The 22,095-nt window shown below is 39.7% G+C and overlaps 1 protein-coding gene across 9 annotated transcripts in view; it reads right to left on the reverse strand.

Moving 5' to 3' along the window:
• TBL1XR1 (TBL1X/Y related 1) overlaps positions 1-22,095 on the reverse strand; it is a 296,615-nt gene that overhangs the window by 32,850 nt on the left and 241,670 nt on the right. For 6 of the 9 annotated variants that reach the window (XM_058189221.1, XM_058189222.1, XM_058189225.1 and 3 more), the window contains 2 exons: positions 16,393-16,495; positions 128-273 (listed from right to left, as the gene is read on the reverse strand). In XM_058189221.1, the coding sequence (XP_058045204.1) occupies positions 128-273; positions 16,393-16,450 (204 nt within the window). In that variant the 5' untranslated portion in view covers positions 16,451-16,495. Of the gene's footprint in view, positions 1-127; positions 274-16,392; positions 16,496-16,712; positions 16,996-22,095 lie in introns of all 9 variants that reach the window. The other 3 variants (XM_058189228.1, XM_058189229.1, XM_058189231.1) reach the window with 1 other exon arrangement.

The following is a 22,095-nucleotide window of genomic DNA, read 5'->3' on the forward strand; positions in this document are numbered from 1 at the left end:
CTTCAGTCTTATTTAACAAGGAAGACGTAAGGAAGAGGGTGTCTAATACAAGAACACCAGTGCACAAAGAAGGCAGAATAAGGAAGAAAAACACCCCAGTGGTCCTGTAGATGAGGAAACGTCTTACCTCATTAATACTGACTTCCGCCTCCACATACTGCAGGCCTTTTTGAATTATTGAAATCAAAGCAGCTGGGGGCACCAGAGCACCGTTGATGTTGGACTGGCTGATATGGCTCTCGATACCAAAGGTAAATGCTGAATGAGAAAACCCTAAAGGCAAGGGAGAAATCACAGTGATGTTTTCATTTGCAGAAAGAGCACATGGTAAAGTCACAAGCAGCAACAACTTCCCCTGGAGAACCATATGGAAGAAGACTTGAGTGGTATAAGACTCCATGCTTTATTTTACTCTGTCCTTAAAGTGTTACTCTATTCCTATGCTTGATTTCTGAATTAGCAATGGGAAAGGAATAATATTGGGTGGGATTTTAAAAATTACATTCATGGAATTCAGTGAATTCAAACTTTATTTAAATCTTTCTATCTCCTTTTCTGATTTGCAGGGCACTCCTGCAATCCCAAAACAGAATTAGCCCCAAATAACCTTGTAATAATAACCCAGTAAGGCTATTGCCATTCTTCTTAAATGTTCAATCTGAGTTAAAGAATGACCAAAGAATTCTGATTGCTCCTATATCCTCTCAAATCATGTCTACCAAACACATATTTTGCTATCTTTCTTTGGAAACACCAAGTTAGATCAATCTCCAGGTAATGGATACCTTGATTCAATATTACACTTCCATTTAAACTTTTCATTAGCTATTTCTTTTTATGTATCAAATTATATATCTCAAAACACCAGGAAAAAAAACTCATATGCTTAACAAAAAAAGCCCATGAAAGAACAGGAAAATGTCAATCAAGACTGTATCAAGTATTGTCAAGCAGTTAAAAACAATAGAAACCAGAATGCAGCCTAAGAAGCAAAAAGCTACTTGATTGATAATGCATCATCAAGTCAGTGGGAACCAACATGGAGTTTTTTCTGTAATGTTGAAAAGAATAACACATAAATGTACGTTTAAAGTTCTGCTTTAAAATAGAACAATAAGGAGGCATATTTAACATTACTTAATATTAACCAATCCACCGTTTTAAATAGGTGTAAATTAGGTCACAGCCAAGGACATTTAAGATACAATCATTCAATTTTCAGCAGTCTCAATGGATTACTGGATTGTTATTGAATTTTTTGGTCAAACCTTTTATATAAATTTATGTCCAGTAGTTTGGAAATGGACCATAAGGTTCCTCATAATACACCTGAAACGTGCTACTGATATGAAAAGAAACAAGCTTCTAAATGTCAACAACCGATCATGCATCAAAGGATCCCAGGAAAAAAAATCTCAAAACTTTTCAAGAAGTTATGTGTGCAGTTGTTTTGGTGCCTTCAAATCATATTGCCTGGACCAAACCCTGCAAAATTGTTGGTAAGGTTGCCACGGTTTCCTTCCTAAGGTTGAGAGAGAATGACTGGCTCAAGGTCACCCACATGGGATCGTGCCTAAGGAAAAACTTGGAACGCATAGACTACAAGTTTCTAGCCTGATGTCCTAACCATTATATTACTATGATTAAATCTAGAGGGAAGAGTTAGTTCAATAAATGTCTATGGAGATTCTCAATCATCCATGTCATGGTTGTCCCAAAGGTGCTTTTTCAAGAGGCAACTGGACGTTCTGGTTTTTCTCTGAAGATGTTTCGCTTCTCATGGAAGAAGCTTCTTCCATGAGAAGCAAAAGGTCTTCAAAGAAAAACCAGAACGTCCAGTTGCCTCCTGAAAAAACACCTTTGGGAGCTAGTTCAACACTTGATGCTAAAATCAAAATTATATTAGGGCAAGCACGAGAGAGGGAACATTTTCAACCTGATTGCCACAGCTTAGAAAATTTCTTTTGTGCATCCACATATTGTTCTGTTGTTTTTGTTGTGAGGCCCAAGTAGTGATTACCAAACACAATTCAGGTCTGAAAAACTTATTTTATTAAAACAGCTGAGAATTAATCAATTCTCAGCTTAGTCCAAAACAAATTTTTCATAAACAGTCCTGCGGCCTTATCACCAACCTTTGTTGTCTTTGGCAACCTGCCAAAGGCTTTTCTTGGCAAAACCCCCACAAAGTTCAAGAGACACTGACAAGAAGCAACGGAATCAATGTTGCTTCTCCACAAAGAACCCAATGGCTCGTTGCTGCTCTTTTAAGCCTTATGGGAGTGGCCAATCATCTTCTGGCCTTATTCCATAGTCGTCCCTTTTGCTTCAGCTGCTCTTGCCTTCTGGCAGATCTTTTCATGTGTGAACTAGGAACAGGCTCCTCCTGTTCCTTTGCCTCTCTGCTGTCTGTCTCTGGAGGCTCTGGAGTCCGTGCATCGCTCCCAGATGGCCCTGGCCCCAACTCTGCCTCTGACGCAGAGCCCTCATCTGGACCTTCCCCAACTCCAGGACTGGCCCATCGTCCTCCCCAGCCTCCTCATTGTCCGACTCCGCTGCCAGGTCCGCAGGCTGCTGGCGGACCAAAACAGTTTTGAATGGTCAGGCAGTGAAGCACACCCTTATAAAATCTTAATTTCTCAGGCAGCTTTATTCAGGAAAGAAGTACGGCTTCAAATATTAAACACCCTTTTAGGGTTGTAAGCACCACTGCTACTGAAATCTGGACCAGTATACAATCCAAAATCTGCATTTTGCAATAGATGAAGCTTCCAAGTCACCATCCCAGATATTTCCACAGACAGTTTGAATAGTTTGATTGAGAAAGCCTTTCTCAGATGAGGAAGGTCTCTTCTGCACAATCAACATTTCACTCCCTCACTAGAGAAGGAAAAAGTAATCCAACTGCTTCTATTTAGTTAGCTGCTATATTTAGAAGAAAGCTCGCAGATGTGCTGATATGGGCATGGAGAAAGACTTTACAGCAGATAAAGTAAGCCTTTAAATAAAACTGTTATTCCTTATAAAACAAATTTCTTCCTATTTCACAAAAATGGCTACTTATTATACACGAGCCTATATCAAGACCATAACTTCAGTGAAGCTTATCAAATCTCTCTCACATTTGAGATCTATTCCCACTGCCGAGATAATTATGGAAAGGAGTCACATGCCCCCCAAATCCTATCAAAAGAGAATTAATTCATATTTGTATCAGGTGCTGAAGCTGATAAACCAGTATCAGCTATGTAAATGGAGCTTTTATTACAGGCTGTCCTTAACTTATGATCACAATTGATCCCAACATTTTCACTGCTAAGCAAGAAAGTTCTTGAGGCTGTTTGAGGCAAAATGTTGCCTCATTTTATGACTTTTTGCTACAGTTGTTCAGTGAATCACTGCAGTTATTAAGTTAGTAACATAGATGTCTGGAGAGATTCTCAGCCATCCAGGTCATGGTAGTCTCAAAAGTGCTTTTTCAGAAGGCAACTGGACTTTCTTTCTTTCCTTCCATTCCCTACTATCCTGTCAGAACTGATGAACCTTCTTGGATAAGAAGTGAAACGTCTTCAAAAGAAAAAACAAGAAAGTCCAGAACAATCATAATTCATAATTTTTTTCTAGTGCCATTTTAACTTTGAACGGTCACTGCAAGTCAACCTGTAGCTCCACACCTTATTAAATCACAAGCTAACTCTCACCATAGACACAAATGAATAACAGCAAGCTATAAGATGGTGTTTTATGCTTAGAACGTCTTCATTTTCATGTGAGAAAGCAAGCATAAAAGATGAATAAGTGCTGGCTTTTCTGTATAAGGGAGTTATTCGAAAATATTGTTCCCATCTGCCTTATCAATGTACTGCTGATTCTATTTTTTAATTGTAGAATTTGCTGATAATTTATCTTCAAGTCGCTTAGCTGAAGGCAGTAGTAAAAGCACTCACTGTCCTTGGTATTTATATTTAATTCCCACTTTTGGAAACAACCTATTTTTTTTTGTAAATACTGGTTAAATACACCAATCCTAAAACAAGGGGTGAGGCATGAGATGTATTTGCTAATTATTATTTTTTTCTGTCTTCATTTCTTTTTTAAATTGTATTGGGCAAGGGAGAATATGCCTATACAAGGAAGGATTAACCATGATAAAACATTTTAATTGTGTGTGCATGCCATCACTAGGCATGCATTATTTCTGCACGCCCTTTCAAGAACAGCATAATTAACGTTTTGCAAAGCAGGAAAATTAGGATTAATGGATCTAAATGCATTATTTGCTTTGCCCTGAAAAAGTTAAATCCATCATGAGAAAGAGATTCGACTTAAGCCATTCATACCTAATTAGAACTTAAATATGCTAACTGCGTGACCAAGATCCTGATGAGACAATGCAGAAAAGAAGCTGATTTTAGAATGAATAGAATAACAGAGTTAGAAGGGGACCTTGGAGGTCTTCTAGTCCAACTCTCTGCTTAGGCAGGAAACCCTACACCACTTCAGACAAATGGTTATCCAACATCTTCTTAAAAACTTTCAGTTTTGGAGCTTTCACAACTTCTGGAGGTAAGTTGTTCCACTGATTAATTGTTATAACTATCAGGAAATTTCTTCTTAGTTCTAGGTTGCTTCTCTCCTTGATTAGTTTCCACCCATTGCTTCTTGTCCTACCCTCATGTGCTTTGGAGAATAGCTTGACTCCCTCTTCTTTGTGGCAGCCCCTGAGATACTGGAACACAGCTATCATGTCTCCTCTAATCCTTCTTTTCATTAAGTAGACATACCTAGTTCATGCAACCGTTCTTCGGATGTTTTAGCCTCCAGTCCCCAATCATCTTTTTTGAATAAAAAGGCCACATATAACTGATGATAGTGAGGAAAGAGGTGAAATTGCTTCTGGGGAAAACAATAAAGGTAGTTCTCAACCTACAACCATTTGTTTAGTGACTGAAGTTACAATGGCATTTAAAAAAAGTGATTTATGACCATTTTCCCCCACTTGCAGCTTCCCCATGGTCATGTGATCAAAATTTGGATGCTTGGCAGCAGGCATGTATTTATGACAGTTGCCGTTTCACAGGGCGATATCACCATTTGTAACTTTTCCATCATGGTTCTGACAAACAAAGTCAATGGGGAAGCCAGATTCATTTAACAACTGTGTTACAAACTTAACAACGGCAGGGGTACACTTAACAAATGTGTCAAGAGAGGTCATAAAATGGAGCAAAAAACTCCATCGATTCTTTCAAGTTTTGAATGCCAGCTTTTGTGGTGGGATAAAAATTGAAGGGGCGGGGGGGAAGCTGAGTGAGAGATAATTCCCTATCACAAGTTTATGACTTGCAATTATGCCACACATCTTCTTATTTACCTTTAAACCCCTTCTGAAGGGGGACATAAATCTGTGCTTGAAAGAAGCACAACCCCGAAATGGAAAGGTTGAGATTATAGCCAGAAATACAATCCCATGTGCATTTTTTCCCCAAGCAATACTCTACTTGTTAAGTGCCAAAGTACCCAGAAGTTTGAGCTTATTTAGGAATCATTCCATTCTATTTAGGATCTAGAACAGCTTTGAACGGAGAGGTTCTGTTTCTCGAAGCTAAATAATTTGAGGTTTCAGGCTTATGGTGTCTTCTTTTTAAATCTGGATTTTGTAGTAGTACTTATAAAATATGATATTGTGTTTGTTTTATGTACTATTTTAAAGTTAGAAACCTCACAAACCTAGGATCTTTGTAAGACCTTCAGGATACTCAAATTCTATACACACCAACAAAATGGACAGATGTAGCCCTCAATTGATGATCAATCACTTATAGTGATTGTTTTAAATTATGATGGACCTCCCTGAGGCCTGTGCACTGATGACAGACAGATTCAGAGCATGTGCAAGTGTTACTAAAGAATCTTGCAGATAACAAGTCTGTGAGGATCACACACATGCCATCACTGGCATTAATGTGTCTCTTCAGCTCCTTTTTGGATGTTACTCTTCCTCCAGTGGTGGGATTCAGCCAGTTCACACCACTTCGGGAGAACCGGTTGTTAACTTTCTGAGCAGTTTGGCAAATTGGTTGTTGGAAGAAATCATTAGGGCAGAGAACCGGTTGTTAAATTACTTGAATCTCACCACTGTCTTCCTCATATAAGGAGTAACCATTAACTGAAATGATAGTTGATTTATCACATAGTAGTCTCTCCTGCCCACTGATCCAGAAATGTAGTTCTCTGAATAATCATTTCTTTTTATTTCCCAAGAACATAAGATCCCTTTAAAATTATCCAATTACATCAAGGTCTTTTTTTAAAAAAAAATATTTACAAAAAATCCTAAGTGATTTGTACTTTGACATGATATCTAAATTGCATTTAGGAAAGAATCGACCCATTCATCTTTTTGCCTGAAATAGAGAAACATGCTAGATAAAAGCAAATAGCTGGAGAGATATGGAGAATCAAAAGATTTCTAATCCATCAATGGAATTGATAGGTGACCTGCCACAATCTACCTGAAGTGTGTTCTCATAAGAACCACAGGGTCCAGATCAGCGGTGGGTTCCACATATTCTTACTACTGGTTCACCAGGCATGTGCCTTCCACACATTCGCCCGGCCTTCTGTGCATGCGCTTTGCTTGCACACCTTCTGCACATTCGCCCAGCCTTGAATATGTGGGACGGCGTTACGTCCGGGAGGGTGGGCAGGCCCACCCTCAGTTGCCGCTACCGGTTCGCCTGAACCAGAACGAACTGGCTGAATACCACCTCTGGGCCAGGTAAGACACATTACTGTAGCTACATAGATTCTTACTTGTAATAAAAATCAGGTACTATGAAGAGCAAAAATCTAATCTATACAGGTTGGTCCCAGCATTAAATCCCATATTTTCTTTTCCCTTCCTTTTTGAAATGGACTGCCTATTGTAAACTTCTCTTTCTACCCTGGTTACTGGTCAATGTTTTCAAAACAATTATCTCTGGTCCAGGCTCTGTATTTCCCACCTAAATAGCTCCAGCTGTCACAAGGTGAAAGGTTAGAAACTCTTGGAGACAGATGCTGGATCTGCAAAAGGTTAATCCTATAAATTAATAATAATAATAATAAAAGGAACCAGAAGCACAGACTTCTAGTCCATTTCCAAGCATGTTTAAAGCAGTGGTGTTTGGTCTATAAGTCTTTAATAAAGTCAAAGTATTCGAGTTAATTATTATTACAAAGAAGTGTGTTGGTCGGAGGCAGAAATTTAAGAATTCTTGTTGTATATTTAACAGCAAAAAGACAGGATTCTTTCTTTTGATAAAAAAAAAAAGCAAAATAAAAAAGATTCGCTGTGTCTGTATGAGAGTTCCCCAACCTCTCCGGCTTTGCAGATCCATGGGGGGCGGGAAGAGGAGACGGTTCCACGTAAGTGGTGGGCAAGTGTGCTCACGCACAGCTCCATTTGCCTAGCAGTAGGCACCCACTCACTGCTCACGCAAATGGAGCAATGCACACACGCTTGGCTGCTGCTCACATGTTGGGATGTGCATGCTCACCCGGGCTTTAGGCGGCCCAGTTCTGAACAGCTCACGGCCTGGTAGTGGACCAAGGGTTGGAGACCCCGGTCTATATCTATGGGTGACATTCTTGAAGAAAAAAACAAAAGAACTTAGCACTTGACTATTCATCTTAGAATACAAGGATGTCACAACTTCATTGAAGTTTAACATTTGCTTGGAGGTACTTCCCCGGATCTCAACTCTGTTTAGAACAAGGAGAATATATTTCCATCCAGAACTTTTTCTGCGATTAACACTCTGAATTTTATCTACAGACACATTAAACTATCATGGCCTCTCCTGTTTTGGATGCCAGATAAAAGCAATTTTCATCAATACTTGTTTTACCATAAATTTTATCTGGTCATATTACTGTTATGGTGCTATTATGGATTAAACGTCATCAATATTACTCAGTCTTTCCTCAGATAATATTCCTGGAACATAAAATATAACCTAAGTAAGAAATAAAATGAAAAAATAAATGATTCTGACGATCTATGCATGACCGCAGGCCAGACTCTTAAGAATTGATACCTTAGAGGTGTTTTTCTTCTCTACATCTGAAAAATTTCTGTGGCCAGAACATACATGAAAACTCCATCTGCTAAGACTTGGCCTCATATTGCAGTTCAAGTTTTCTGAATTATCTAGAAAATTTAATCCCGAAAGCTATTTTTAATATCTGCTTTTCCCAACTTGGTGTAGTCATTTTTGTATTCGGCTTTCAGAACAATGGTCTCTCAGCAGTCGTGTCTTCAGCAAATCACAACGACACAGTAATGATGCATTTAACTATCACCATGCTATTACATTCTAGTTCCTCAACAGCTGACGCAAAGTTTTAAGTTTTGTCATTTTTGTAATAATGAACCATACATGTTTCATCTCTTGTCTCCTCTTGTGACACCCACATCTTTTAGTTATCTATTCAAGAGGGCAGAATCACAATGCTCTCTCAGCTAATCATAAGTTGCAGAACTTAATATAGCTGAAGTGTCTGCTTTGGCGTTCTGCTGCTCCTGGGAACAAATCAGCTAGGAAACTGAAAATTTAAACACGATATGAGGTCATTTATTTATGCTAGTTATCCTGCCCAGTCAGAAGGAGGGTGGGAAGCACAAAGGGAAGGGAGCAGAAATAACACAGTAATAATAGCCAAAAGAGACCAAGAAAGGAATTGGTGGAACTGAATATAGTAGATCAAAGTCCTTCACATCTTCTGCCAATTCTTGTCTAGTTAAAAAAGCATCACCCTCAAAAAATGATGGCAGTGACAGCATGCTCAAGGGAATCCCGACTTTCCCAGAAATATACACTAAAAATATTTAGTGAACAGAAAATGAAAAGAGCAACGATCTTCTGGAATACTGAGTATTTTGTTAAAAGAATGGAAGGGAGATGAGAGAGAAAGTGTGAAGGAAACAAAAAGACAGTTTTGAAAGTAAAAAGGGTAAAGGCTCCCCTCGCAAATATGTGCCAGTCGTTCCTGACTCTAGGGAGCGGTGCTCATCTCCATTTTAAAGCCAAAGAGCCAGCGCTGTCCAAAGACATCTCCGTGGTCATGTGGCCAGCATGAATAAACGCCAAAAGCGTACGGAATACTGTTACCTTCCCACCAAAGGTGGTCCCTATTTTTCTACTTGCATTTTGAACATGCTTTCGAACTGCTAGGTTGGCAGAAGCTGGGACATGTAACAAGAACTCATTCCGTTATGTGGCACTAAGGATTCGAACCGCTTAACTGCCAATCTTTCGATCAACCAACTCAGCGTCTTAATCACCGTGTCCATGTTTTGAAAGTACCCAAGCCAAATGTAAATACCATCTTAGAAGTCAGGCACATCTTCAAATTGGCAAAACATTTTTAATCCTATATACCAGAGGAGGGCAATTAATTTTCCCAAGGGGCCACACAAGATACTGGGATTGTTAGGGAGGGCTGCCTACCACACACATACACTGTGGGCCAGACAGGGACAATCAAAAGGCTGGAGGTGACCTACAGTCAGAAAATGACAGGTCTATTATTTAGAGATGCGTGCTTCTCCCAGTATTATTTCAGTTCACATTAATCCTTAGTATTCAGCTTTCCATAATACAAAAAAAATGATTTCTGTGGATTTTCATTCAATTTATTGGAGAAGAGAATCCTTCCACATAAAGTCAGGGACAATTTAGGTATGAGATCCTTTTTTTGGGACTGTGTACCAGAAAGAGTTAGTGGAATTCTCAGGTATCTTGTCCCTGATTAAAAGGAAATATTAAATTGCTGTTTCCTGCATTAAAGATAACCTACTTACTTCAACTCCCACAATGGGTTATCTTAGAGCCATTTTCCTAAAATGACTTTTCTGTCTACTTGAACAATGAAGTTATACTGCATCCAGATATAAAAACAGAAGGGATTCAGAGCTCTTTACTCCTGTTTTCTTGACCTTTAGGTTGTATCAAGTTTGTTTAAATAAATAGAAGGATGAAAAGTAATGGCATTAGAGATAAGGGAGGGAGAGGGAGCGAGAAAGAGGGAGGGAGAGACAGAGAGAAGGTATTTAAATAAACAAATATGTTGATGAATTTCCAACAGGCAAAAGATTTTCTTATCACACTGACAAAAATTAAAAGAAATGCAAATCAAACTGCCTCCAACTAGCATCTCCCCCCCCCCATTACATATAAAATATATTTCAAATTTTGCAGAAAAAGTCTTTCAGATTCTTCCAGCTCAATGTATACTCAAGCATAGTATCCAAGAATTATATAGCCTGCTATCTATAACAGTGTTTTTCAACCTTAGCAACTTTAAATTGTCTGGATTTCAAGTCCCAGAATTCCCCAGCCAGCATGCTGCATGTCAAGGTTGAGAAACACTGGTCTATAAACTTGATGAATACTGGTTTGGACAGAGATAATTTTACTCTTTCTTGCATTTTCTACATAGAACGGGGAATATAAGGTCAGCTAGCACAATCATACAGCCGGGCATGGTTAACAAGCAGGCATGCTAGGAATTACAGCTAAGCAACATCTGCATAGCCATACGTTTCCCATTTTGCTATGTCATGTCAAATAAAAAGACTCTGTTTCATCTGTAAATTGAACGTATGCCATTACTTTCAACTAAAATAAAACAAAACATAAATCAACTTTTAGCCAGCTGACCAAGAAATACCATTGGCTTAATAGCCCTTACAGAACAGAGGAATATAGGAGTGATCACATCATCATATCTTGATCAATCAGTAGCGTTGATCACCAAGAAGATATTCAATCAAGAAACAATTAGGAAATGCAGTCCCGATTAGGATTGCCATTCTTAATGATGTAGTGCCGTGATGACAAACCTATGGCATGTGTGCCACAGGTGGCACGTGGAGCCATATCGGCGGGCACGCGAGCTCAGCTCCGATGCACATGCGCGTGCCGGCCAACTGGTTTTCAGGCCTTCTGGGCCCACTGGAATTTGCCAAACGGGCCATTTCCAGCCTCCAGAGGGCCTCCTGGGGGTGGGGAAGGATGTTTTTGCCCTCCCCAGACTCCTAGAAAGGCTCTGGAGCCTGCAGAGAGTGGAAAACGGCCTAACAGGCCCACTGTGTGCCAAAAGCCGGGGGAGCACAGTGGGGTCACACGCACATGCATGGGTGTGTGTGCATAGAATTATGGATGTGGGCACGCATGCGCATGTGCCCTCTGCACTCCCCCCCGCTTTTGACACACGATGGCAAAAAAGTTAGCCATCACTGATGTAGTGGTTAAGCACAATGTCATGTATCAGCACAGAGGTGTCAAACTCAAGGCCCGTGGGCCAGATCCAGCCCATAGGGTGCTTAGATCTGGCCTGCGGGGCCGCCCTGGAAACAATAAACGAGCAGCCCACAGTCTGCCAGCAAACATGGAGCTGTGTGTGGCCCTCCCGAGCTCCATTTTCACTAGCAGAGCATTGGGACCACCACCGGCACCCACAACATGAATGATGTCAAGGTGGCCACTCCTCCTGCCCACCCCCCAAGGTCAAACACAACCCTGATGCGGCCCTCAATGAAATCGTGTTTGACACCCTGACTTAGCAGCAAACAAACACAGCTTCCGTTGTAACCCAAAGATGCATGGGTTATTAGATGAGAAGCAGTGCGGATCCCAAACAAAAAAATGTGGGAGATGCATGTGAGCCTGAAGGAGGGATGCTGCAGCACTGCATGAGTGCAGGAAAGCCAGAGGGACTTGCTGTTGGTTTTCCCATTGACTTTGTTGGTGACCAGAAGACTGCAGGACACTGCAACCATCATAAATGCTTGCCAAGCACCTGAATTACAATCATGGTTCTGCCGGGGTGCTATGATAGCTGGAACTTTGAGGGCCAGTTTTAAGAACCATCCATTCAGCACCATTGTAACTTCAAATGATCACCGAACAAGTCATTGGTAAATAAGGATTATCTATAAATGGAACATCATCAGGAATTATATTTGATGAATTCGAATTCTGTACCATCATTGCTTTGGTTTGATGATTTTTTTTAAAAAGAGGATCAATGCAGCTGTCAGCCAACCACGTACCAAAAATCAGTCAGTTTATTTAAACAGTCTACAGATCATAAAAACACATATTATTTTAAAATCTAAGAATACATAAATTTTCATAATTACAACCCTCAATGTCCTTTCATGAGTTAACATAAATTTGCTTCCTTAACCTAGTAACACCAAATAGAAGCTTTGCTAAAGTCACTTTAGGAATCTGATCACAGATATTTAACATAAAATTGATTCGAAATCCAGAAAAAAACATTGAAAATATGCATTTACTGATTTGCATTACGCAGATGTTTTATGGCAGTATACAAATTTAAACCTCAGTTCTGGCTAAAATTGTGTTGCTATTACTGTTGTTTTTCTGTATCACTCTTCTCAGAGAAGGAAAAAACAGCTTACAAGAAAACAGTAGAATAGAATAGAATTTTTTATTGGCCAAGTGTGATTGGACATACAAGGAATTTGTCTTAAACATAAACATAACATCAGAGTTGGAAGGGACCTTGGAGGCCTTCTAGTCCAACCCCCTGCCCAGGCAGGAAACCCTACACCATCTCAGTCAGATGGTTATCCAACATTTTCTTAAAAATTTCCAGTGTTGGAGCATTCACAACTTCTGAAGGCAAGTCGTTCCACTTATTAATTGTTCTAACTGTCAGGAAATTTCTCCTTAGTTCTAAGTTGCTTCTTTCTTTGATCAGTTTCCACCCATTGCTTCTTGTTCTACCCTCAGGTGCTTTGGAGAACAGCCTGACTCCCTCTTCTTTGTGGCAGCCCCTGAGATATTGGAACACAGCTATCATGTCTCCCCTAGTCCTTCTTTTTTTTTTTTTTTATTCAAAAAGTTTTTATTAGTCAAAAAAGGTTTATACAAATACATATCAGGTATGGTAAATTTTCATTTTTCTTATCTAAAATAAGAATTTTACTCAAATTTTTTAACACATACAACAGCCATAAGGCAAGCAGGTGACACGAAGTAGCTAAGTTTACAAATTTTAAATACGTAATAAAGAAGAGTCAAGAATAAACAGAATATCGTACAAAAGAGAATAAGGAAAACCAACACAATCCCAAATATCTTTATCACTTCCTAGTTTTGGATCTCAGAACTCTGGGTTCAGCCTGACCCACCTCCAGGGCCGCACCAGCGGCAGCCGCTTCAGCCCCATGATCTATAACCTCCCCTTCTTCAATTCCTGGGTCATCTGATTCCAGGAAGGCTTTGTGTTCCTCCACATAGGCCGTAGCCTCCGCAATTGTACTGATTTTTTCGTAATGCCCTCCCGGAAAATCATCAATCCCTCTGGCATCAGCCATCTGAAGCCCACTCCTTCTGGTACAATTTGCTTGACAAAAAATAATATTTCTTTCTTTTTTCACGTACCTGTCTGGGAATCTGCCTCAGAATGGCTATCTCCCTGCCCCTGTAAATCAGTGCCCCACTCCTATGTTTTCTAAGAATTTCATCTCTCGTCTCTCTTCTCACAAATTTGACATGAACCTCTCTGGGAACTGCATGCGTGCGTGCATATTGCGAATTAACTCTATAAACTCGATCCACATCCCAATTCATGAAATCAACACCTCTCCCAAGAAATTCTCCCAACAATTTAGTCACAACATCTCTCAAGTCTTCTTGGTCCACTTCTTCCAAATTTTGAAACCTAAGGAAATAAGACATTTTATCCATCTGTGGTCAAGCACAGCATTGCCTGTCGCCTCCTCTCTTTTCTGCACTGCCGCATCTCACCCTCCAAACCTTCCACTTTCTGCTTGTTTTCTGCTGAAACTTGTTGAGTATCCTTTAAATCCTTTTGGATAGTCACAATTTCTGCTCTTATTTCATCCAATTTCTTGTCCATATTAGATAACTTTTCCAAAATTCTCTCCATCTCTCCAGCAGTTGGTCTCTGACCTTTTGCCATTAAGGAAAAAAATACAAAATCCTCAGGCAGGCACAGTATCCTTGTAATTTCCTCCGGATCCACCAGGGGCACTCACAGGAGCAACGAGTCCAGAGTACAGTTAGTCAACCAGGAAGTCAAGGGAAGTGATGTCATCAAAATTCTCATAGTGAAGGCGGAAGCTGGACGCCACCACTGTTCCCCAGAAGGAGGGGCCTCAAACCTTCCCTCCTAAATTTCTCCATCACCTCTTCTCTCCAGAGCTCCACAAAACCGTAATCTTCTTATTTTAAGTTCTCCTCTCTCCAGAATAACTCGTGCTCCTTCCAACCGCAGGGGAGAAAAACCCCCGCACTCGGAGCACTCCACTCACGTTTACCGATATTCCTTCCTTCTCCTCCTCAATTCTTCTCCGTGCCCTGTTCACCACCAGGCTGCTGCAGTTATAAATCCAATGCCCGGTGTCACGGGCACAGCGGCAAGCGGCGACCAAAATAATGGCCGCGGCCTGTGGCCTCCGAACCCCGCCGAGCCTAGGACGCGCCAGCATCGGTCCCCACAGTCCTGTATGTCGGCTGGGAGACCCCTGGCGAGCCGTCCGTGCGGCAGGTGTCCTTTTCGGAACACCTGGCCCCTGAGGGCCTCGGCGGCGGCCGGATTCGGGCGCTGGAGGCAGGAGAAGCCTTCCAGACGTCCGTTGCCGCTGGATACCGGAAGTCGTCTCCCCCTAGTCCTTCTTTTTGTTAAACTAGACATACCCAGTTCTTGCAACCATTCTTCATACGTTTTATCCTCCAGTCCCCTAATCATCTTTGTTGCTCTTCTCTGCACTCTTTCTAGAGTCTCAACATCTTTTTTACATCGTGGCGACCAAAACTGTATGCAATATTCCAAGTGTGGCCTTACCAAGGCATTATAAAGTGGTACTAACACTTCACGTGATCTTGATTCTATCCCTCTGTTTATGCAGCCCAGAACTGTGTTGGCTTTTTTAACAGCTGCTGCACACTGCTGGCTCATATCTAAATGGTTATCCACTAGGACTCTTGATGCATACGCTCTCAGTGTACATAAAAGAAAAGCTACGTTCATCAAGAATTATAAGGTACGCTTAATGATAGTCATAAGGTACAAATAAGCAATCAAATCATATTAGGAAACAGTCAATATAAATCTTAAGGATACCAGCAACAAGGTTACAGTCAAACAGTCATAAGTGGGAGGTGATAGGTGATAGGAACGATGAGAAGATTAATAGTAATGCAGACTTAGTAATTAGTTTCACAGTGTTGAGGGAATTATTTGTTTTTTTAACAGTTTTTTAACAGTTACAATTGGGGGGATGCCACTGAGAGGGCTTTCTTCCTGTAAATAATACCTATCAATGAGATACAAATGGTGGGCCCTAACTCTTCCCACCCAATCTTTATTATTAAATTTATGTACCATCTTTTATAAGAGGTGCTCAAGGCAACATATATGCTTATCCTCCCAGATATCCCCATAACAATTAGGGGTGTAGAGGAGAGAGTGTGAGTGTCATCCATGAGATTCTGTGGCTGAAGTTCTTCTAAAAATAGCTTATGTTGTAAGATATCCAGAGTTGTTTGTTTTATGTGGTGGGAGGCCATATAAATTAGATCAAACAAACAAACAAATTCATCTTTCTGCTTTTGTAGACTAGTTCAACAATTTAACTGCTATAACTCCTTGGTTATATTCCTATAATACTTTGGCTATATTCTCTATTCCAGATGCCATTTTTCGATTGCTTGGTTGGATAGATGTCACATAAATTAATCTAACTAGGAGGCTATTAGGGAGTTTCTAGGGTATCCTAGTTCAGATAGAGTTGTAGCTGGTGAATGAGCCACAAGATTCAAGCATTCCTTATCCCTAAGGCCCGATTTTGGCAGAAATGTTACGTCTTCCAGGAAAGGATAATTCCCAGGCATGAGCAACAACTAACTTTATGGAACTCCATTTCTTTGGATTCCATTTCCTCCAGACAACTGCCAAATATCTGCATAGCTATTTTTGACTCTGGTGGAAACCGGTGCTAGGTTAAGTGACCAGCCAACTGGTCACTCTGTATTCCAGATATCCAATGACAGCCCCCAGCAATTTAGGCAACATAAAACCCTAAATGACCCCAGAACGCAACTGCTCTTGGATTACAAATTTACAAGTAAGAATGGAAACACTGAACTGTCTTTCCAATTTTCACCTCTTAAAGCCATTCCACCAACATATATGAAGAAAGGCTATGGGAAAATCACTGTGATTCAACACAATAGTATTTTTTTTCTCTTTAATCCTGCCAGACAGACTAAGATGAATTTCAATTTTTTTTCAGTTTAATCTTAATTCTTAGTTTCAAAATGAATTCCTCAGATAAATATTACTCACCGGACTCTTGCAAATATCTATATACGAGGAAGTTAACCTCATCACTGCTTATACTCATCTTTATGCCCGCTTAAACCATGAGGTCACGATGAAGGATATAACCCTAAAAAATATAAAAAAATAATACAGCATGTTAGGAATATGTGGTAACTGGATTTCTATCCAAAAATGGATTCATTGCTCATAATGTATTTGTGTCTAAAAATGGACAATTTTCAAGCCTACTAGAGAATAGTTAGGTGGCATCCAGGTAATGACCATGCATAAAAAACAAAACAAAACAAAAACAAAACAACCATTTACTACTTTATCTAGCCTACCTGTGTTTTCTTCAGTGAATGATTACAAGCATTTGAATACTCATTAATAATAGAGGAATTTCTGTTCAATAATCTACTGAAACAGCTTCATATTACATATATGAGGGATCATCATATCCACAAATGTCCATGAGCATCTGGAACCTCTGTAGCCCTTCTAAAATGTTGTTGTTAATGATGATGATGACGATAATGATTTGAGCAAAATCTCATGCGATTTATGACAAGACTTCAGGGGTAAGATTGCTGAAATTCTGCAAACATCTTATAGCATTTGGGATAGCTTAAAAAAAGAAAAAAATATGTCAGTGTCCCTGCTATCATAAATGGATAGCAATGGAAATCTGCTGCCCACAAACATACAGCTATACATAAAATTGTTGAAATGGGGCATTGTAAAAACATGTTTAGAAGATGTTTCTAATCAATCTATGGAGGAGTGGATAAATAGGTCAAAATATGAAAACTGCTGGAGTGGAAATAATTTAGTCTCACACCTGTACTGCAAATGCTGCATTAGTTTTCTGTGAGCTTCTAGGTACAATTCAAGAAGCTGGTTTTCACTTATAAAGCCCTAGATGGATTAGCTTCCAAATATCTTCAAGATCATGTTTTCCAATTGGGACTGGCCTGACCTATGCATTTATCCTGCACACCCAAGACTGTGAGCTGCTACTGAAGATAGTATTTATCCTTGATAGTATTTAATCCAACACTGTGTGACACTTCCCAGAGGCAAGGATCCACCAGTCCTGGCATCTTCTCTGGTTAAAGTAGAACATTTACAAAACACTTTCCAGTTCCAGTTTGCTGCAATGTAGATGAAACTTTAGCTACAACTATCATTATAATGATCCTATATACAAAATATTACTGTTCGATTTCACTGGATTTCTAGTTTGATTTCTACTGTAAATTGCTGTGAACTGGTTCAATTCAGTGGCATAAGGTAAAGGTAAAGGTTCCCCTTGCACATATGTGCTAGTCGTTCCCAACTCTAGGGGACGGTGCTCATCTCCATTTCAAAGCCGAAGAGCCAGCACTGTCTGAAGTCGTCTCCGTGGTCATGTGGCCGGCATGTTACCTTCCCACCAAAGGTGGTGCCTATTTTTCTACTTGCATTTCTTTAACGTGCTTTCGAACTGCTAGGTTGGCAGAAGTTGGGACAAGTAACGAGACCTCACAACAAGCAAAGAGAACATGTCTGGTTTCCTAACAGCTATTTACACTGCATGTGTACACACACACTCACACACACACACACACACAATATCTGTGTGCATACTTGGGAAATCCTAGCAATGATTTGACCAACTTGGTGGCTGTTTCTAGCCCATTTTGCTTGAACTTGAAATGCTTGAAACAGGATCTGGTTCATGCATGCATGGGAAACCACAAGCAAATTCCAGTAACTGGGGCTAGAATAAGAAATAAAAATAAAAATCACAGATGAAGGCAATGACAAAGCACTTATCCTCTACTGCCAAAAATGCTACGTGGCTGTATCCATACTCATAAAGTCTCTAGAACTCAAATTCGGTTCAAGGAGATTTTTACCTTTCAGCCATGTTTTGATTTGTTTGCTCTTTCCAGCTATGGCAAATAACTCCTTGTTCAACCAGTATTTTTGCAGTTGCAAGAATATAAGCACCATAGTAGCCCCAAAAGTGAGAAAGGGAAAGGAATCAGCAAAACCAAGATATAACTCAAAGCACTGAAGGAGATGTTCTATAGTTGAATAGTTATTTATTCATCAAAGATTAAATTCGCAGTGACAGGCTAGGGATTTGGATGAAACCAACATTTTTAAATAAACAGCAGTCTGAAGGAAATCACACTCAATTAGTAAGTAATTAAAAAAAATCCGGTTGTTAAAATATAGCCATAGGATTTTTTTGTCTTTTAGTATAAGGGGGAGGGGGGGTATTTACAGAAACTGTTTTTTTTTTTAAAAAAAAAAGGTTGAGCCCCACTAATTACCTAGCCTCAAAATGTTTTCCAAAGGTTGATCAAAGTGTTTTCTTTCAAGAGAAAAGGGGAACGAGAGAAATAAAATCGTATTATGAATATACATGATAAGAGGCTTCCATCAGAATGGACATGAGAGGGCAGTATGGCATAAGTATTTGAAACATCCAACAGCAAATGACAAATCAAAGGAAGTTTGTGAACTAAATGGGGATTATTTTTTCCAGTGAGAGTATCACAGACTAACCTGATTAGAAAGGCCTAATCTACAGGTACTGATTATTTCAAGAGACATCCAAAATAAGCATGCCTGCCTTTGTCCACTGTGATCCTTTCATCTTTTGCATGCCTAAAGCGGCAAAGCACAGCAGAAATTCTTGCTTTACCACAAGGTATATCGCCTGGACTCCAGCCTTAATTAAAATCTTATCCAAATGTTGCCTCAATTTTGGCCAAGAAAGGAGAATCAGGATTCTTCACAAAGAACAAAAAGCCCAGAAATATAAAATGTGTTGTTTCAAGAATAGACACCCCCCCCCCCACGTGGCACCCTGGACAGCAAGAAACCCAGAAACACCTCTCTTGATGCCAGCTTTTTTAAAAAAAAGACTGGTTGAATTTTAAATCAAACTTTAAAAAGAAGCTGGCATGCCATAACGTAAGGCATTAGCTTCTAAAATTGGTGTTATTTTCAGTGTCTTAAATTCCACAGATTCCATAGGTTAGCTTCCCCCCCTCCCTAGGCTGAAGGGGACCAAAACTCTGCAAAAAAGTGAACATGAACAGAGTGAAAAATGTAATAATACATTTAATTTAATTAATAAAATATAGCTCTTATATAATTGTCCATAATTTCCCCCTTCTTAAAGAAAAATGGCGGAATTCAAAGAAGGCAACAGCCAATGCCTCTCAGATTACGCATTGCTGTTTTGAACATACTTAGAAATAAAAGTGGTGAGCACTGTAGCCCAGGGCTTTGTTTATAAGGACACCTATTTGTCTAGAAAATAGTGTTAAAGTTAAAGGCATACTTGATTGTTAGGATGCATCCAGGGAAAGTAGAAAGGGAGGCAAAAAATAGTTTGCCATCAATCACTAATGTTTTGTGGTTGGCAGCCATTTTGTGAATGGGCAAAGCCAGCGTGGCAGCCATTTTGAGGATGGGCATGTCCATTCTTACACCAGTCACTTTAATTTTTTTTAAAGTGCCTACAATTTACAGTGTCAAGCTGTCAAATGTTACCCCAGGCCAACAGTTTGGGATCAATGCCTCAGGGACTTTTCAGAGACAGGTGTTTTCTTAAGAGAGACAACCTTTCCCTTTCCACTCTGGATTTTATACCTGTAATTTTCACCAGAAAACATCCTGCAGCTTTACACTCATTGCAGAATTAATTTGTAGCCTCCAGCCAGACAGGGATTGTCTATGTCTAATTTTGGTTCATGTCAAAATCTGATTAATTTGTTGAATAACAGGCTTATCACCCATAGATACATTAAATCACAACCATCCAGAAATCTGATCAGGTGACAATATGTCAGAACACAAACAATCAAATCCTTACTAAAAAAAGGGCATGTTTAATTCTGACATTATTTTATAAAAGTGGATCTTGGACACACACTCTCTCTTCTGAAATCCCATGTTGCAATGAAGGTCTTAAAAAGGAGAAGCAGCTGCTACACTTGTCATAACTGCCTTAGTAAGATCCACGTCTAGATTTCAGTCATTTCTTGCAAAACTGAGAAAGTCAAAACCATGCAATCCAATTCTCTGCTTTCTATGATGTTTACTTAATACCAACAATTTCCCAAGAGAATTTTTTAAGGAACCGCCAAAGAATAGACAAGAATGAGACTGTGTGGTCTGGTTGATGAGAAAAGAGAAAATGGTGCAATTAGGAAATGCACCTCCCAAATGCCTTTATATTTGAATTAGAGTTGGTCTCTCCTTGCTCCTCTCAATGGGGCTTTGATTTATATGGGCTGCCTACTTGCTCTTCATTGCTGTTGGATTATAAATAAGCCCCTGTGTTTATCCAGCCAGGGCCTAACCTCTGCCAAAAATGCTTTTCTCTTCTCCCTCCCCGTTTTTGTTGGTATGAATCAGGTTCTACTGTACTCAGATTGCAGTAAGAGTCAAAGGGAGACCAGTGTTTGGATAAACAATGTACAAAGTCTCGGTACCAATGAATATGCAGCGGTACAAAATGAGTTCAAATTCCATGCCTCTTATGTGGAGGCTATCAAACCACACATATTGGAATGAGCATACTTGGAACACAATTGTTCATGGTCCATATACACCCACACACACACACACACACTTAGTTCTTGGATGTTCCTTTAAAAAAAAATCCTGTCTGTAGCCACCATGAAAAAAATGTTTGAAGCTGGGAGACACTGCCCAGCCAGATTTATACAGGAATCTTCTTGTAACCGAAGTGGCCACTGAAACATGACCTCCCCAATCCAAATTTAAACATCCTGGCTGCCCAAGGATGAGGGCATGACACACAGCAGCAATGCTGGCTGATCATGTCACAGTTTCACATCAACAGTTACTTCAGATTTCCAATGTTGATGCCAAGTTTCAAATCTTGGATGGATTTTATGGCCGCATTATAAATACCTAATACATAACAGGGGAATGAAGCAGAAATGCTGACCTAACCTTTTACCGTATCTTATGGGCTATGCCTCAATGTTGATATTAACTTTACTGATGTGAAAGTTACAACTGTGAAGTAATTTGTACATGTCTCACAACACATTCACAAAGTTTAGGAAAACAATCTCTTTCAACATCCAGCCAAAAAACAGTATTTGCAACAATGTCCTTCAATTATTTTCTTGCAGACATAGACAACAAGAGTCAAAGTAGGCAAGGACAATATGAGCAAGCTAAATTAAGACTGGCAATAAAACCTATTTTAAGTGATACTTCTTTAATATATTCCCCTGTTCATTCTGATGCCCAAGAAGATTACGTGCATCTGGAAGATTAGGAAAAACAAAATTTTGATAGCATATTTATACAAATATAAACAAATCAAAACAGTAGCATGAAAAATATATTAAGAATCCATGTCAGGGGGACAATATGTAAGTTATGCTGACTCTCACAGAGGTCACAAAGTTAAGATCAAAGTCACAAATGATCCTGTCCAACGGCCTGCTTAAGGAGTTGGGGTTGAAGTCCACAGAGATAGAGATTTTAGTCAAAAATTAAGAACAGACACACAGATGCTACTGCTTTACCAATGGGACTGGCGCATGCTAACTCCAACTGATCTTAACAAATGAAGAGGCAATAAGAGAAACCAGAGAAAAGTATTCCTGCAGGGATATATGAAGGATTTTACGGTTGACAACTTGGAAATGCATCTTAAGGCTCTCCTTTGTATCAATGGAA

The sequence above is a fragment of the Ahaetulla prasina genome, chromosome 6, assembly GCF_028640845.1.
Source record: "Ahaetulla prasina isolate Xishuangbanna chromosome 6, ASM2864084v1, whole genome shotgun sequence".
NCBI lineage: Eukaryota > Metazoa > Chordata > Lepidosauria > Squamata > Colubridae > Ahaetulla > Ahaetulla prasina.